General features: G+C 36.2%; 1 protein-coding gene across 1 annotated transcript; it reads left to right on the top strand.

Moving 5' to 3' along the window:
* Window positions 1-14959: 14959 nt before the first annotated feature.
* On the top strand, window positions 14960-17058 carry LOC143620350 (putative aldo-keto reductase 5). The gene is made up of 5 exons (XM_077092055.1): window positions 14960-15228; window positions 15650-15853; window positions 16262-16434; window positions 16516-16618; window positions 16713-17058. The coding sequence occupies exons 1-5, from the start codon at window positions 15010-15012 to the stop codon at window positions 17049-17051; spliced, it is 1038 nt and encodes a 345-aa protein (XP_076948170.1). The 5' UTR covers window positions 14960-15009; the 3' UTR covers window positions 17052-17058.
* The last annotated feature ends 278 nt before the right edge of the window (window positions 17059-17336 follow it).

Consider the following 17336-nt stretch of genomic DNA (forward strand, 5'->3'; position numbering starts at 1 on the left):
GTATCAATGTTGTGAAAACCGGACCGGACCGGCCGGTCGGACCGGTTCTGTAACACCCCAACCCGGAACAGGCTGGCGTGTCACCATTACAGATATCATAAACCAAACATGATCCATTTAAAAGAAAGAAATAGAATCCAAGGACAGCCAACGAGTTTTAAACAACCAAAATAAATTCCTAAGTCAAATTTTATTAAATCTTGAAATAAACGAAAGAAATAAAAGTCTTTATTCCCGAACTTCATTTTACTCTCATCACTGGTTTCCCTGATTTCCCGGATTACCTGTGAACAAATAAGAAAACACAGACAAAGAAAACACAACTGAGCCAAAAATTGCCCAATAACGGATAGAACAATAGTACATGTGAAGATGAACTTACGAAAAAGTAACAAAATAGAACTGACACTAAACCATAACTGAACCAACTGAAACTAATACATATACTAAATATAATACTAATACGAATGCCGATTAACCCAATATACTAAATAACAGAATCGGATATAAAACAATAATAATAATAACCATATACAGAAACAGAAATAGAAACAGATGCAGAAACATAAATCAAACTACACGACAATAATATATCCATAAAATAAGTCGTGTACACATAATCACCCAGAGCCAGAAACAGAAACAGAGGGGTACACAGTTAGCTAAGCTATGCACCAATGAGATGGCACGTGTGGCGTACACGCGTTGTTTCATCCCCCAGAAATCAGAAATCAGAACAGAACTAGGATCGATCCATACGCCCCTAAGTGGCCCTAATACTTCACAAGTACTAGTTAGAGAAACTGTGAACTTTAATTACGCACTGTCACGACAAGTGCCATGCCGTTGACGCCCCAACGACAAGTCAGAAATTGCTCGGGTAACATAGTACTAAAACTAAAAACATATAACTAAAATATATTATATTAAAATAACTGAACTCAAAATATAACTGACGCGTAACAAAAATCCGTACTACAAAGTAACGGAATAGAGTCAATGCTATAAGTAACCGAAAACAGAAACCGTAACGGAATATAATTATACTATGAGTGACAGAAACCAGAAACCGTACTACAAAGTAACAAGAAACAGAATCCGTACCTTAATCAAAAGTGAAAACCAAGGTAAAGTCAACGTTGTCCGCCAATTGTACGAGAACCTATGGTTTAGTTTCTTGTAAGATTAACTTACATAACTTAATTTATCATGTTGGTGATTTGCTAACTTGCGGATTCCCGGCGACTAAACATATAAGATTCTTAATTAATTATTTAGTTAGTTAAGGATTCAGATGACTCTTTGATTCAAAGTATTACAATACTTGTTTTTATTAAGAATAATAAACATGTATCTTTACTTGTTAAATTAGACAGAATTACAAATTTTGTCCTTTAAAAAAAAGCCAAATTACGGTTCGTGTCTTTTTTTTAATTTTCTTGCAGGCGGTATCCTTTAAACATTTTTTTTCTTACACGTTATGTCCTTTACGCTAACTGGGTTAGAAAAACTCAGTTAAATACCCTCACGTGAGACGCATGTGAGGGCATTTTTGTCTTTTCGTCTGTACCTACAACTTCATCTTCTTCTTCTTCTTCATTTCAAAATCAGAAATTAAAACCCTAAAAAAGAGGTATTTTGCACAAGAACCTTAATTCCAATTCTCCAATCTTCAATTCAATTCATTGATTTAACACCTGCAAATTTATAACATCTCCCACTTCTTTCTCTCTTCTTTCTCTCTCTACGCCACCACCATCACCACCAACATAGGATCCGGCCACCTCCAACCCATCCACCACCACCGGATCCAGCCACCTCCAACCCATCCACCGCCACTGTTTCGATTTGTCTCAGATCTAGCAAAGAGAAAAAAACATCCCAGATCTAGCGAACAAGAAGAAGGATGGTTGTTGTTGTGGATGAGAAGAGACGGCGACGTCGCCCCACCACCACCACCATTACTTCCCATCTCACCGTCAATTTTTATACTACTTTCTTGATCCAAATTAGGGTTTTCTGATTCCCAAGTATCCAATGAACTCCTGCAAATTTGAAGGCAAACCCACTTGTTTAATTGCGTGAATTTGATTCTTGTGTTGTTAATTTGTGAAAAACGAGTGTGAATTGATGGGTTTAAATAGTGGGGTTTGAGTTTATGGGTAGTTGCAGGAGATTACTAGGGTGGAGTGAGTGTGAGGGTGAGTTTGAGTAAGCATGGTACAAGTATTGAAGCGGAAGGTATAAGTGGTGTGTGTGGAGATATACGGACAGTGGTTGTAGTGGCGATGAAGATGAGGTATGGTGTTCTATGGCTTCCAAATAGTCCACATCATTTCCGGCAACGTTGTAGTATTTTAATATTTGTACCGATTAAGGAATCATCATTAAATGTGAACGGAAAGTGTGGCGGCGGTTTGTGAGATGGAGAGGAGGTGGTGGTGGTGGTTGGAGATGGGTTGTTGACGGCGATGGTGGGGAGTGGGAGGTTGGATATTATGAATGAGAGTAGGTGGGGGTATGGAGAGGAGGTGGTGGTGGTGGTGGGTTGAATGGAATCTGCAACGAGGTGGCCGGAATCTATGGTGATGGTGGTGGCTTAGAAAGAAAGAAGAGAGAAAGGGGGGGGGGGGGAATGTATTATATATATTTTCTTTTCTTTTTTTTCAATTTAAGGATACATTAAAATTGCAATTATGCCCATCACATGTTTGGCACATGTCATACCTAACTGAGTTTTTCTAACTCAGTTAGCGTAAAGGACATAACGTGTAGAAAAAAAAAGTTTAAAGTACACCGCCTGCAAAGAAACTAAAAAAAGGACACGAATCATAATTTGGCTTTTTTTAAAGGACAAAATTTGTAATTCTGTCGTTAAATTATTTACAAACATTATCTTTAAATATATTAAATATAATTATATATGCATGCGTACTGTAATGAACCATAAGGATAAATTAAATGAACTTAGATTAAATAAACTTCAATATTTCCCCGACTACTACTGCTCGGTTTCGCAGCACCTAAGTCAAACAACAAATAGCAAGAAAGCCAAGGGCTGGTGAAAAGATCCATTAACGAATGGTCACAAAAGAAACCGGTACTAAAACGTTAAAACGAAATCACACGATCCAAATAAACGTGCTTGATTTCACCGAAAACGTTATTGCTTGTATCTTATTGTTATTTATAGAAATCTGATTTCAAGTTAGGTGTTCTTATTGGGTTTCGTCGCCGGAACAAGTTAACGATCGCATAAGCGGTATAAAAGAAAAACAAGTTATCAGAATAAACAGGTTGTAGGGACGGACAATTACCTCGACGGCCGAACAGAACGAATTAGATAGGCGAGGTAAGTCGCAGCGATTGTGATGGTTTTCTTTGTCAACAACAGTTAGCGGTTGCGGTGGCGGTTTAACTCGGAAGAAAACGGGGGTTGCAGATGGTGGCGACAGCAAGCGGCGAAAAGGGTGGGGTGATGCCGTAATGGATGAACAACGATGTAGGGTTTGTGGAAAGAATATATATAGTTAAACGAATAGTGTACCTCAAGTTACGCTTCATTCTTGTGATAATATGATTAGATTTAATAATTCAAATTATATAAGTTTTTGCCGGAAGACTCGTTCGGAAGATGCAGTGGGATTTTAGTTCAGGTTTTGGTATATGGCGAAACTGGTCCTCCTACTTTGTTTCATAATTAATTTAATATTTGCAAAACAAACCTTTATGTTTAGTATTTAATTTAAATAACTCCTAAACTTAATTAGCGTTTCATCTGCTTAACGAGATATTAACACTTCTAATAATTGACCACAAAAATTCGACGGTTATTTTATTATTTTTATTGTTTCGATTTTTCGTATATTACAAGTCCGACCGGGAATCGGTCCACCAACAGGTCCGGTTCTTTGCTGCTCGCTCGGTATCCAGAAAACCGGCCAGTCCGAACCGGTTCACCGTTCGGACCGGAAAACCGGACCGGTTCAACCGGTTTTCCTATTAAAAAATAATTTTTTTGAAAAAATTGTTTTTCTGGCAATTTTTTAAGCCGAATTCGTTCGGCCGGTCTGACCTGTTGAACCGGTGAACCAGTTGCCTGACCGGTTCGCTATCTGGTCCGATTATGAAAACATTGGTATGTATCATAAGTTGTTGGGTTTCAATTTGTGGCCATTTGACTTGGTTTTTTTTATGTAAAATCTTTGTGTTCAACTTCTTTTATTTTTTGTTTAGTTTTAAAATACGGAAATTTGGATTTTAATAATCCAAACGATCAAGATTGGTCAAAATTAATCTTAACAAACAATCTGACTATTGGCAATTGCAAATTTCAATTTTGCTACTAATACCAATCACATGCAAATTTCAATTTTGTTCTCTTTACTTTAGCCCACAAAGACCCAAATGTAGAGGTGCACAAATCGGGTTTTTTTTAATACCCGGGTTCGGGTATGGAACCGGTTTCGGGTATGATCGGGTATTGAAAAATCGGGTATTGTGAGAAATCGGGTAGGGTTCGGGTAGGGTATTGAGGAGAAAAACTCAACCCTATGTACCCGGGTAGGGTATGATCGGGTTCGAGTATTGAAACCGGGTACGACCGGGTATTAATACCTGGTTTTGAATTTGTAATTTTTTTATACATTTTTTAATTTGTTTAAAATTTAAATTTGCTTTGTGATTTATAAAAATAATTAAACCATATTATAAAAACCATAAATCCACTTTATTACAAATTATTTACTTAGTAATAGGCATTTTACAAAACTTAAACATAAAAGTTGTGAAGTAAACATATAAATATATTATAAAAACTCATGTATCATTTCGGGTATTAGAAAATTGGTATTGGGTATAACCGGGTATCGGGTATAGGGTATGACCGGGTATAAATCGGGTACGGTTCCGGATACGGGTATTGAGCTCAAAAAGCATACCCTATCCATACCCTACAGGTAGGGTCGGTTCCGGTTTCGGGTATAGAATACCCGGGTATAAAAAAACCGGTTCCGGGTATTTTTTTCGGGTCCGATTCCAGGTACGGGTTTTTTGTACACCTCTACTCAAATGCAAGTTACTTGTAATAAAAAATAACCCAAAATACTATGATGAAGACCCATTATGGCCCAATTTTGATAATTAGGATTCTTTTAGACTTTTACCGGGTCTAAACGTCATTATGAACTCAATTTAACGTTTGTTTATAACTGGCTTTTAGGCCTAAAATAGGTTTTTTACATTTGTTGTTTCCAATATTGTAAATATATATTTTTTGAATTTTAGTTTAGTTTAGGGTGTTGCAAAATGTACACCACCTCATCCATTTTTACTAAACATACACTCTCATTTAGGTTTTACATTAATACGATTTAAACACTTTTATTATTTTTTTTATCATTTTGTTATCTTTTATTATAATTACTATTTTTACAAAAGCATTTTTATTCTATTTTTATTTAACAACTTTTTTTTTCTATTAATCTTTTTATGTATATTTAAAGCCTTTAATAAAAACATATTTTTTCTTACTTAGAAAAACGTTTTTTTTTCTTATCTAGTAAACATTTTTTTCTTGTTTTTAAAAAATATATTTTTTTCTATACTTGTTTTAATATTATTGAAGAGCATTCTTTTTAAATTAAGAGAGTTTACATTCTTTTATAAAAAATCATATTAGTTTTTATAAATAAAAAGGTTAAATAAAATACAACTTGATAAACAAATTTGGCTCTTTTCTCAAGTAAAATCAACTCATGTATCTAAACCTAACAAAAAAAAATCAAATTGTTTTGAATACATTTTATAAAAAAAAAAAAAACTAGCTAGAGAAAACATACAAAACTTTTTAATACATGTAAAAAAAATAAACAAACTTTTAATAAAATATTAATGAAATAAAGTAATAAAATCAATAACAAAAATATATAAAAAAAATTGTAAAACAAAAATAAAAACTTAATAGTTTTTTATTTGATATTTTAATAGAGTTAAAAAAATAAAATAAGAGGGACTATAATGTCAATTACAAATGTTAAGGGTAAATGAAAGTTCAGGGGGGGGTGTATCGTTAGGAAGGGAGGGGGTACGTTTAGCCTGACCCTTAGTTTATTGTAAGAAAGTTTCTAATATACTTACACCTATTTTGATCCATTTGTATTTGGTTATGTTCATTTTTAGATGAAACATTGAATATCATCTATATAATGTTTTATAATTGTTCGCTTGTGCTCATTTAAGTGTGTATTTATATTCATTTATGTTTGTTTGTGTTTGTTTACGTTTGTTCATATATGTTCGTTTACCTTTATTTAATTGTGTCTGTTTACATTCGGTTATATTCATGAATTGTTTATTTAACTTTTAAATGAAAGAACATTTAACCCAAGTTTGTATCAGAGAGCATTAAGATCAAGAACAAACTTAGGCATGCTTTGACCAGTTTAAGACAGGCATAATTACAGAAATTGTCCTTTATGTTTGCATCAAATTTCACTTATTGTTCTTTATCTTTAAAAGTAACATGTTTTATCCTTTACGTATATAAATCCGACAGCGTTTGTCCTTTACCCCTAACCCAGTTAGTTTTTCTCGTTAAGTCAAGGCATGTGCATTGCACATGAGGGCAAATCAGTCATTCTACCCGTTTATTATGTATATATATATTACATAATCCAATCCCATTATCATCATCTAACCTCAACCACTTCCGGCCGCCATCATCTCAACCGGGCATCGCCGCCGTCATCTCAACCCTGCATCGCCGCCGTCTTCCACCTCCAACCACCTCCCTACTGGATCCATCATAGCCAAAAACCACCACCATCATAGTTGGCCCGCCCCCATCTTCAAAGCGCCGTTTAACAGCAAGCCCCCACCTTAATACCTTCACCATATCTCTGATTAGGTATGCTATCAGCTCCGGAGATTCTTTTAGCAAGGATATTTGATTGAAAGCCTTGATTGCTCCACCGTTGTTTAATTGCAAGCCCTAGCGGCGGCGACGGTGCTCCAATGGAAGAAATACACCCTGATTAGGTTTTCGACAGTCATAATTAGGGTTTGTTTTAGTCGTCAGGGGAGCAGATTGATACACGATTACACGGTTTTGAGTCGATGCAACTGGTTCTGTTTCCGTTAGGCAAGAACATGTTAGGGTTAGGGGTTTTACTTGTGTTTTGATTAAGCTTTGTTTTACTACTGTTATGTTGAATTTAGGTTGGTGGCGGTGTTAGGGTTTGCGGCGATAAGTCCGGTGGTGGCTCTAGCAACACTGGGGAGGAGGTGACAGTAGGTTGGATGGTGTTGGTGGTGTAAGGGTAGGGTGGTGGTGGTAGGTTTGTGATGCCACTGATATAGATTAAACGAGAGAGATTGGTGATTATGTTGTTTTTTTATTATTTTATTATTAACATATTTTTAATTAGTAGGTGAAATGACCAATTTGCCCTCATGTGCAATGTACGTGACCTGATTTAACGAGAAAAACTAACTGGGTTAGGGGTAAAGGACAAACGTTGTCGGATTTATATACGTAAAGGATAAAACATGTTACTTTTAAAGATAAAGGACAATGCGTGAAATTTGGTGCAAACATAAAGGACAATTTCTGTAATTCTGTCGTTTAAGATAATATAGTATGTTGATATTGTGCCACCGGTAACAACCATTTTAGGCCTGGAATCAAGGTTGGCATGGTGGTAAACCGGTGATTGTATGATTGATGAAGATAATAACGGGTTGAACCGAATTGGGTTAGCTAAATTAGTTTTCGTGGATAAGGTACGGAAATCAAAGTTCACACCTAGTTTAGTTGCCTATGTTATAAGTTATAGTAGTTTGAAATAAGATTATATAAATTAAACAAAACGAGTTTTTCACCCACCCATGTGTTGCGATGTTAAAATGAAATTATAAAACCTTAAAATTGTACATGTGATGGTTACATTTTAAGTCATCACACCTAAATCTTTAACATACCAAGGTTTCTCAAAACCTATTGTATCAAATTTTAGTTTCCACTTTCCAACTTGTGAATCAGGGTAATTGTTGAACACGTAACACCTTAGCAATCTTTTTATAATGGCAGATATGTAGAAACCGTGTGCCCTTTAATAGCTAGTAAAAGCAGGCAACATTCCTCAATACCAACTCCTAGTATTCAATTTTAATTACACCATCACAAAACTAAAATTAACTCGTGCATACTTAAAATGTGTGCATACTGCATTGCAACTGGCTCAAGTCTCATGTACATGGTTATAAACAGATTCTTGGTTTTAGTTGACACTTGTTTCACAAAAGGCTGCACCCGCCTATATTGAATTTGTTAACTGGCTCGCCTACCTTGCGGTCAACAAAGTTTAAGACCTCAACAGGGATATCATGGAACTTATTACGTGCAAGGGCCACAATGGTTTTTAAGGGTACCCTCATAGATAAATATATAACACAATCTTGATCTTTCAAGACCAATGCATCTTAATGTCATGCACGTACGTGCACAGTGTACGCTTTGATTTATTGGCATACTTCTAAGTTATCAACTCATATTGTGAATCCATGCTGATAAAAAAGATGCTTTTTTATACTTTTCACTACTAGAAAACAAGTCATTTTCCCACAAAACTTTCTTACAAATTTTCTACGACAAGTAGTTTCAACAGATTTCCAACAAAAAAAATAAACTCTAACATTATCTAATAAACATTATGTTAAGTCAATAATAGTTTTTGTAGGAATGTTGTAGGAAGTTTACAACCACATGTTTTTGTAGCAATTTTGTAAGAAAAATTGTTGGAAAACGGTTAAAAACGATTTTCAAGCATGTGTTTTTCCAACGTAACTTTTTGTTGGGAAATTGTAGGAAACTGGATTTTCCAACAAATTTCCTACGAATTCAGTTATAGAAAAACATCTTTTTTTCTAGTAGTGTTTAAACCTCCGGAGTTTGAAGGTGTTCGGTTTTTCAACCAAAGGTGATGGGAACCTTTCCGGAACTAAGAAGGAAGTTAATAAGTTATAATGTCGTCTTCAGACTCAGTTGGTAACAGTTACAAAGATTGGCATGATTCAAAATTTTTGAATTCTTATGGTGTTAGTGGGGTTGCATCCATTAATGAATTGTCCAAAGCTATTGACATGGGAAATGCTTTGGGCTTTATTATGGATGCTACAATGGGGTCAAGGCAAGCGTTATACTTGTGTAGAGGTAGGACCCATCATTTAATCAAGTACAACACCTAAATCAAGGCTAACTCATACGCTGGGCGGAACACTTGGTGCCCTAACAACGGCGGACATACTACACGCCAAACATAATGCATGGCGCCAAGGTTGTAGCCCAATATAATAAACATTCCCTGACACTTAGGGAATGGTAGCGCAAAAGTCTCCACCACCATGGGACAAAAAGATACAATTTACATGGAAAATAACACCAAACCAATGGGGATTGGACAACACATAAAGGACGGTACAAAACAGTACAACACGTCCATGTCAAAAGGCAATGATGCCCACCAACTTCCACCAACCTCCATGATCGCACGGTTGGAGAATATTATTGGTGGAAAACCTGACAAAGTAGTTGACCATATTCTCTCTCCTCCGGCTATAAATACCAATTGATCTCCAAACGGTAAAAGATATATACACTCCATCATTACTACTCAATAACTGATATTTGCACGATCAAATACTGATTCTCACGCCAGATGGTGGTTACGAGAGAATCCCCCCCCCCCCCACACACACACACACACATTGCTCGTAACGAGCTCACGGTATTCTGTTTTGCAGGATATACTCGTCTGCACCAAGAAGGCTCTTATAACCCATCTTGGTGAATAATTAGCCATAACCCTCGGACTAACGTGTTAGACCTTGAGGGGTGGATTTGTGTTTCTTCAACTTGCACGCGCACAAGCGGTGGATTTGTGTTTCTTCAACTTGCACGCGCACACGTAAAAGAAAAACTAACTCAAAACTCGTTAAAATAATTCTCTATTGATCACACATTCAAAGCCTCTACACAAGCATGACTAGCTTTATTTATATATCTAACCCTCATTTTGTTACCAATACATTATCATACTAATCTTGTTATAATTAGGATACTAAACCAATATGACTGACTTGCGAACTTTGGTAATTTCATATTCACCGACTTGTCAACTCAAGTTCACCGACTTGTCAGCTTAGGTTCTGAATTACCGGCAATCAGGATTTTGGTAAATTGATAAATAGAAGGGGGAGACTACAAAGTTTACAAATAAATATTATTTCTATTAGCATATGTGGCATCGATAGTGTTTTGAAGAGAAAATGTTTGCTAATTTGACAAGTTATGTCACCTGGAAGGAATTAAATTTTTGGGTTTTCAATTGACTCGAATGACGTCAACGGATTGATTATATTATTATAAGTTATGTGGACGTTTTACAATCCGATGTTACTTTGCCAAATTTTATGTACTCCCATCAGGTTTACTATTGTATTTTGGGATTTTAATGCGGCTCGGGATGTGAGAGAAACAATGGGCATTATTTTTGAATGACAATTTGGATCACTAACGAGCTACTGGTTTACACGATCATCTCCATTCATCGAGTACGGAACTGTGAGGTGTAGGCTAGCACGTCCACGAAGGGGAGCTCGTACGTCAATCCATCCAATTAATCCCGGCTCGACAACCACCCTCAAAAGAAACAACCATAGCCCAACTTAAAACTCATATTTTGTCTCAGCCAAAAGCCTTACCAAAGAAGCCACTTTCCATGCCCTCTTGGTCTCTTCTACAGAACGTCAAAGACAAAATTATAACATTATAAATTAACAATATGCATATATTAAAAAGTATAAAATAAGCAGTGCCGTCTCCAAGAATTTAAATACCTCGGCCGAGCCAAAATAAAAAAGCCTGTAGGCCTTAACGAAAATTTTTTATCTGCTAGCATACATGGATAAAACTTTTATCGACCGATTTATTATAAGCAGAAACTATTCTGAGCATGTCATTATCTCATAAACTATTACAAATAACCTTATTTTTAACATCAAAAAACATATATATGTAATATGTATAAAAACAGTTTGTGCCCCCAAAACTTATGTGCCCCGGCCGATGATGTCACCCCCCTCTTTAGGGCCCAGACGTGTGACCACAAGTTGATACCTCTTTTGTAAATAAATCAGAGTTGCGGTTTAGTATTAGCGGAAGTCTTTAATAAAATATTATTATATTGAAAACTTATTAAGAACTCGGGTTTAAATACCCGTTTGATATTTCAAATACATTTCTTTTTACAACATATAACTCTTTGTAATATTTTGAAATAAAATATCTGAGCCATCAGATAGCATCTAATGACTATAACTCCAATCTTCTATTCCTTCTTGCTTGTATGTTCTAACCTTTCTTGTTTCCCTGTAACATGGGTGGGAAAAATACGTCAGCACAAAGCTGGTGAATAACGATGACTCTAACATATCTTTTCAATATCTTTGTGAAATCAACAATAATACCTTTGTGACTACTCATTAGGCACCCAACTAAATTGGGATCAAATTACCCTAAGTACCTTGTACAATTAATTATATACACAATATCATTTCTCTGAACAGTCTCGTAGACCTTCAGAGGCATGTTGATGATATGCATTGCCTCGGGGAAATGTCGAGTCACCATGTATGTTTGGATCCAGACACATGTATACTCTTAATCAGAGTGTCCGTTTCTTATTATTGTACACAAAGTTTTTAATGATTCGTAAATCCTATGCAAACATTCTGACTCAATATAAAAGGTTTATGGCGTATTCACCTTGTCTGTTTATAATTAGTTTCTGTTACTGATTCCTGTTTTCTGATTCTGCTTCTTGTTTTGTTACCTCGGACCTATAGTACGAGAATAACATTTTGTTTAAATAACTAGATCATCGATCTAGCTTTAGACCTTTAGTCTATTTGGTATAGCTTTAACCTTGATAAAAAAACGTTTGTTTATTCAAAACATTTGGACCTTTAGTCTCTTTGTTTGTTTTGCCAATCATATGCTAAGTTTCTTCTTCAAGAAGAAACGTCTATATTGAGTTCCTTTTTCAAGAAGAAACATTAATCAAACTATATTATTTGAATATCATATTTCTTAATAATAAAGAAATACTATTTATTATACCCTTGGTATATAATTGCTTATGTTTCTTAGTCAAGAAGAAACTATATTTTTACTATAACATTTGCTTAAGAAAAGTTATATAACTATTAATCATTATCAATGTTCGGCTATACTTCCGACTATGGTCTAAGCCATTTATAATAAAATAATAACTTAGGCAGAACCCCTTAGCTCGCACGGGTATTCAGAGTTAGATTTCCTAAGTTTATACGGGCAGCACTTCTACTCTATCTGCACGTTTCTCGAGGCGTTCTTGATCCACCTTCCTTGGCACGCAAATCGAGGCAATGTTCGGTCGCCGGATCGTGCACGTACTTCGAGACGGAATGTCGGGTTACTTTCGAGTGGCACGAACTTCGAGGAAAACGCCGGGTTTATGGTACGGATTACGATGTGTTATTTGTCGGGTCGGTGGCACGCAAAACGATGTTCGGCACGCAAACCGAGGTTGAGAGAGAGTAAAAATCTAGAGAGAGTGGGTGTGGTGTGCATGCAAATGAGCCGACCCCTTCTATTTATAGCCAAATTTGTGTCCCATCGCGTACCGTGATGGGCACCTTTTTCAACTCCGTCGCGTACCGCGATGGGTACCATTCTGACGCGTGTCGCCACGGGGCCTGACACATTCTGCCACGTGTCACCAGAGTGTGGCACGTGTCTCTGAGTCATCATGGACCATCGCGTACCGCGATGGCCATCTTCATGGACTCATCGCGTACCGCGATGGGTTCTTAGATATTATTTTTCGTTTTCAGTCCTTTATCTTTTGTAGCTTGTCACTTCTGGTCTAGTTCTCGTTGTCCAAAAATACTAAATGCAAAGTGCGTCACATTGCGCCCAACGCCGTCGCCGTCGCCATCGTCCTCGCCCGAGCCCATGCGCGTCGGGTGCTACGCACCCTCCGCCAGGACCACTTGGTGCATGATATTCATAAAAGAATATAACTATGGAAATTCTATCTTTTATAAAGAGCTTCCATTTCTTTACCACTTTCCATGTGAGATGGATTCCATCTTCCTTATTTATATCTTAATGGAATGCTTCCACCTTCTTACATCTTCCAATTTGTTATGGATTTTTATTATTTTTCTTCATATAAGAATCATTAACTTAGGAAATATTTTTGTTTCCTTATTTTTCTTATATTTCCTTATTTAATATTTTCCCATTACTTATCTTGAGATTATTTTTGATCCTTCAATTTTCCTAAGTTGTCTAATTTGGATCGAAATTTTGAAGATGTTACAGATGATGCGGCTCGCACACCCTCCGAACCTCCCTTGAAAATAAGATATTATTTATATATTAATCATATAAATTAAAGTGAAGTAACTACCGCTTGTGGTTGGAAAAAGACATGGCCAGAGACAAATATTATATTTCCTTTGAACGCCAATTATTATAGGACTGATGTCAATATCTTGTGAACACATTTTTGTTGATAAAAGCCTAACTATTTCAAAGTTAAGTCTTAACTCTTAGGTGAGGTCCGTGAGGACAAGACAAGACAATAAGAAAATGCTAAAACTGCTTCTATTATAACCGCACAATAGAAGTTAACAACCCTAGTCTTTCAACGCCAATCGCACCACGCAAGTTAACAACCCTTCACGTTTTTTCTTTCTTTTTTTAAAAAAAAAAACCGGGACTTTATTTTATTTAGGCTATCGCACTCTCTAAATTTTGAGAGTCCCGATGCCATACTCTAGTCAGACTATGTTGTTTTAATCGGACCACGCTGGCTTCAGAGTTTGGTTTGGGCATTACCCCAGTAAACCATACCGCTACTGCCACCACCCACCTCCAACACCACCACCAACGTCCAACGACCATTATCTCACGTCGCACACCACCACCCGCCACCGCCAACCACCATGACCGCCCACCACCACCGCCACTCACCACCATTTTAATTTTATTTTTTTTCTTTTTTTCCTACCTATCAAACAACGCAAAGTAATGATTCATTTCATTCCTATGTGGTAAACAAAACGTCTCATTGGAATGGTAATAACCCATCTATTCCTTTGTCCATTCCATTACCACGTTCATTCTATTCCGTCGTCCATTCCATTATCTCATACCAAACAGACCTTTAGTATATTAATACTATGTAGTATTTTAATGCAATAAAAAATGTTTAAATCATTTTACTACATGCTAATTTTTGTTATAACCTTAAAGAGTCCTTTATTAAAACTCAACCGGCCGGCCGATTTGTAGGTTTCCTCCTGTGGGTGAGATTCAACTTTCTCTGATTTTTTTAAATAAATTATTTGTTTAAAGTAAACTTTTTTTAAATTCTAGAGTAAACAGAAGAGAGCTTTAGCAATGTAGAACAATATTTTTGAAACTTTTCTAGTTTTTTTCTAGTTTTATAAAAATAATTGCACTTTTAAGTTAATCGATTTTGTCGAAAGACGGGTCCTACCCGGGAGGCTTATCCGTGCAAATAAAATAATGTTGTTTTGAATATATTTCTTTAATTTAACCCGCTAGCAAAATCATTGGCACATCATGTAACGTAAGGTTAATATCGTATTCATTATAACATTGACAATCGAGTTATGGTTATTTATGTCATTAGTCATTACTCATTAGCCATTTTTGAATAAACATTTCACGTGAAAGTTTTTAGTAGTACTCCACATGCCAAATAATATTATTAAAATTCCTTTTCTCCTCTCCACGCTACCAACTTTTTTTTTCTAAAGAAAAAAAATAAAATATTTTATTTCATATTTGTTATGTATAAATAACGGTGAGCTTGATGCAATGTTCACTACTCGAGATTCCACAACAGCAAACAACACACACTAGAAACAACAACAATGGTGTCATCCAAAGTGCCACAAGTGAAACTAGGCTCACAAGGTCTGATTGTTTCGGCCCAGGGTTTGGGTTGTATGGGCATGTCAGCTCACTACGGACCAGCAAAACCCGAAGCCGAAATGATCGACCTCATCCACCAAGCCATCGACTCCGGTATCACCTTCCTTGACACCTCCGACTTCTACGGCCCTCACACTAACGAAATCCTCATTGGCAAGGTTGGTATCGAACCTACTATTAATAGTTACGTCTGCTTATTAAAAAGTAGCGTTTACATCAAAATAAAAAGGAAAACAACAAGGTAGCCCTTATTAATTACTTTAAATAAAGGACTGACAATTGGGTACCTGTTTAAAACACAATAAGACCTGACATTTAAAAGTGTGTTATGTGATTTTTTTTATTTTCTTAATAATTGAAATTAGTATGCTAGACTTCATTATTTTCTCGTATTGGTACATGAAACTTAAAACTGTGTTATAGTCGTGATATATAAAGTAGCTAAATGAGTCGTATTTAAGTTTGACACTTGTATTAATCGCATCGTTTACATGTTAAGACACAAATTACCAGCCCTCTCTCCTTTAGGGTTGATTATTTTGATTTCAACTTTAAGGAATATTGTTATACTTTATGTAGGCTTTGAAAGGAGGATATAGAGAGAAGGTTCAACTGGCTACCAAATTTGGAGTACGGTTGATGGATGGAAAGCCACCAGAGGTTTGTGGTGATCCGGACTATGTCCGAGAAGCTTGTGAGGCTAGCTTGAAGCGACTCGATGTCGACTACATTGATCTACTCTATGCTCATAGGATCGACACTCGTATCCCGATCGAAATCACGGTTTGTCATTCTAAGCCTCAATACTATAAAACCAAAAAAAAAATCATAATATGAGACCAATGAAACAGTAAACTAGCAACCGATTTGCTTCTAAAGTCATATAACTACATTAAAAGAAAGAGGGCCACCCATCCTCCATAACAATAATTTAGTGTTATTTATACGCTAAAATTCTGATCGTCCTAAAAGTTTGGCTAAACCCTCCGGTCGCCCTAAGAAAGAAAATCCTAGATCCGCCACTGGAAGTCATAACATTCGCTAAGTCTATTACCGACCAATATTGCAAAATAATTAACCAAAACTAGACTATAATATATTAATATTATATAATCTTGTATGGTGAACATGTATGGCAAGATTGAGTATGTTCTTAATTAACATTTTCACATGTGAAACTTTAATTAAAAGATGGAAGCACTAAAGAAACTGGTAGAGGAAGGTAAAGTGAAGTACATAGGGTTATCAGAAGCTTGTGCTGAAACAATTAGAAGGGCTCATGCTGTTTTTCCCGTAACAGCAATACAGCATGAGTGGTCTTTATGGTCACGTGACTTGGAGGATGATATTGCTCCTACTTGCAGGTCAGATATTAATTTATATATGTACTTAAAAACTCTTAATTTATAGGTGAGTTTAATAATCTTTTATGGTTTATTTTGCAGAGAACTTGGCATTGGGATTGTTCCTTACAGTCCTCTTGGTAGAGGCTTCTTGGCTGGCGGTCCAACATTGGTAGAAAGCTTGCCAGAAGGAGACACAAGGAAGGTATGATATATGTGTATAATTGTATAAACTAATATTATAACAATATGATGGAAAATGAACACACACTTTATAAGCAAACTATGACTTCTTGTAGGAATATCCAAGGTTTAAGAATGTTGATCACAATAAGACTGTATTTGAGAAGGTGAACGAGATGGCTGCAAAGAAAGGGTGCACCGCAGCTCAACTAGCGTTGGCATGGGTGCACCACCAAGGAAGCGATGTGGTTCCGATTCCAGGAACCACAAAGCTTAAAAACTTGAACCAAAACATTGGAGCTTTGTCTGTAAAGTTAACACCAGAGGAGATGGCGGAACTTGAATCTTACGCTTCAAGTGATGTGGTGAAGGGGGATAGGCATGTTTACATGCAAAGGACGTGGCTGAATTCGACTACTCCTCCATTGTCTTCATGGAAAGGGAAAGAGAATTGATGTTTCATATAAGAGTCATCGATGCGGATTACGAGTGTTTTCATAAGTTGTTTGTTTGCATTGCTCTCTCTTCTTTATCATGGCTAGCTGTGTTATGATAAATGATTGTGTGTAAACTAAAACATTGCTACTTCGTTTGAATGTGGTTTACTTGACGGTATTAATTATGCTTTAAGGTTATGTTTTGTTTGATGGTTTTTATTTGTTCAATTTCAGCAAACATTGTCAGACTTCTCAATATAACACAAACAAACAAATGTACCAAGTAACATCCCACTCGTTGAT

Source organism: Bidens hawaiensis, unplaced genomic scaffold (assembly GCF_021521415.1).
Source record: "Bidens hawaiensis isolate Kalapana, Puna unplaced genomic scaffold, B.hawaiensis_p1.1 tig00002553_1, whole genome shotgun sequence".
Taxonomy (NCBI): domain Eukaryota; kingdom Viridiplantae; phylum Streptophyta; class Magnoliopsida; order Asterales; family Asteraceae; genus Bidens; species Bidens hawaiensis.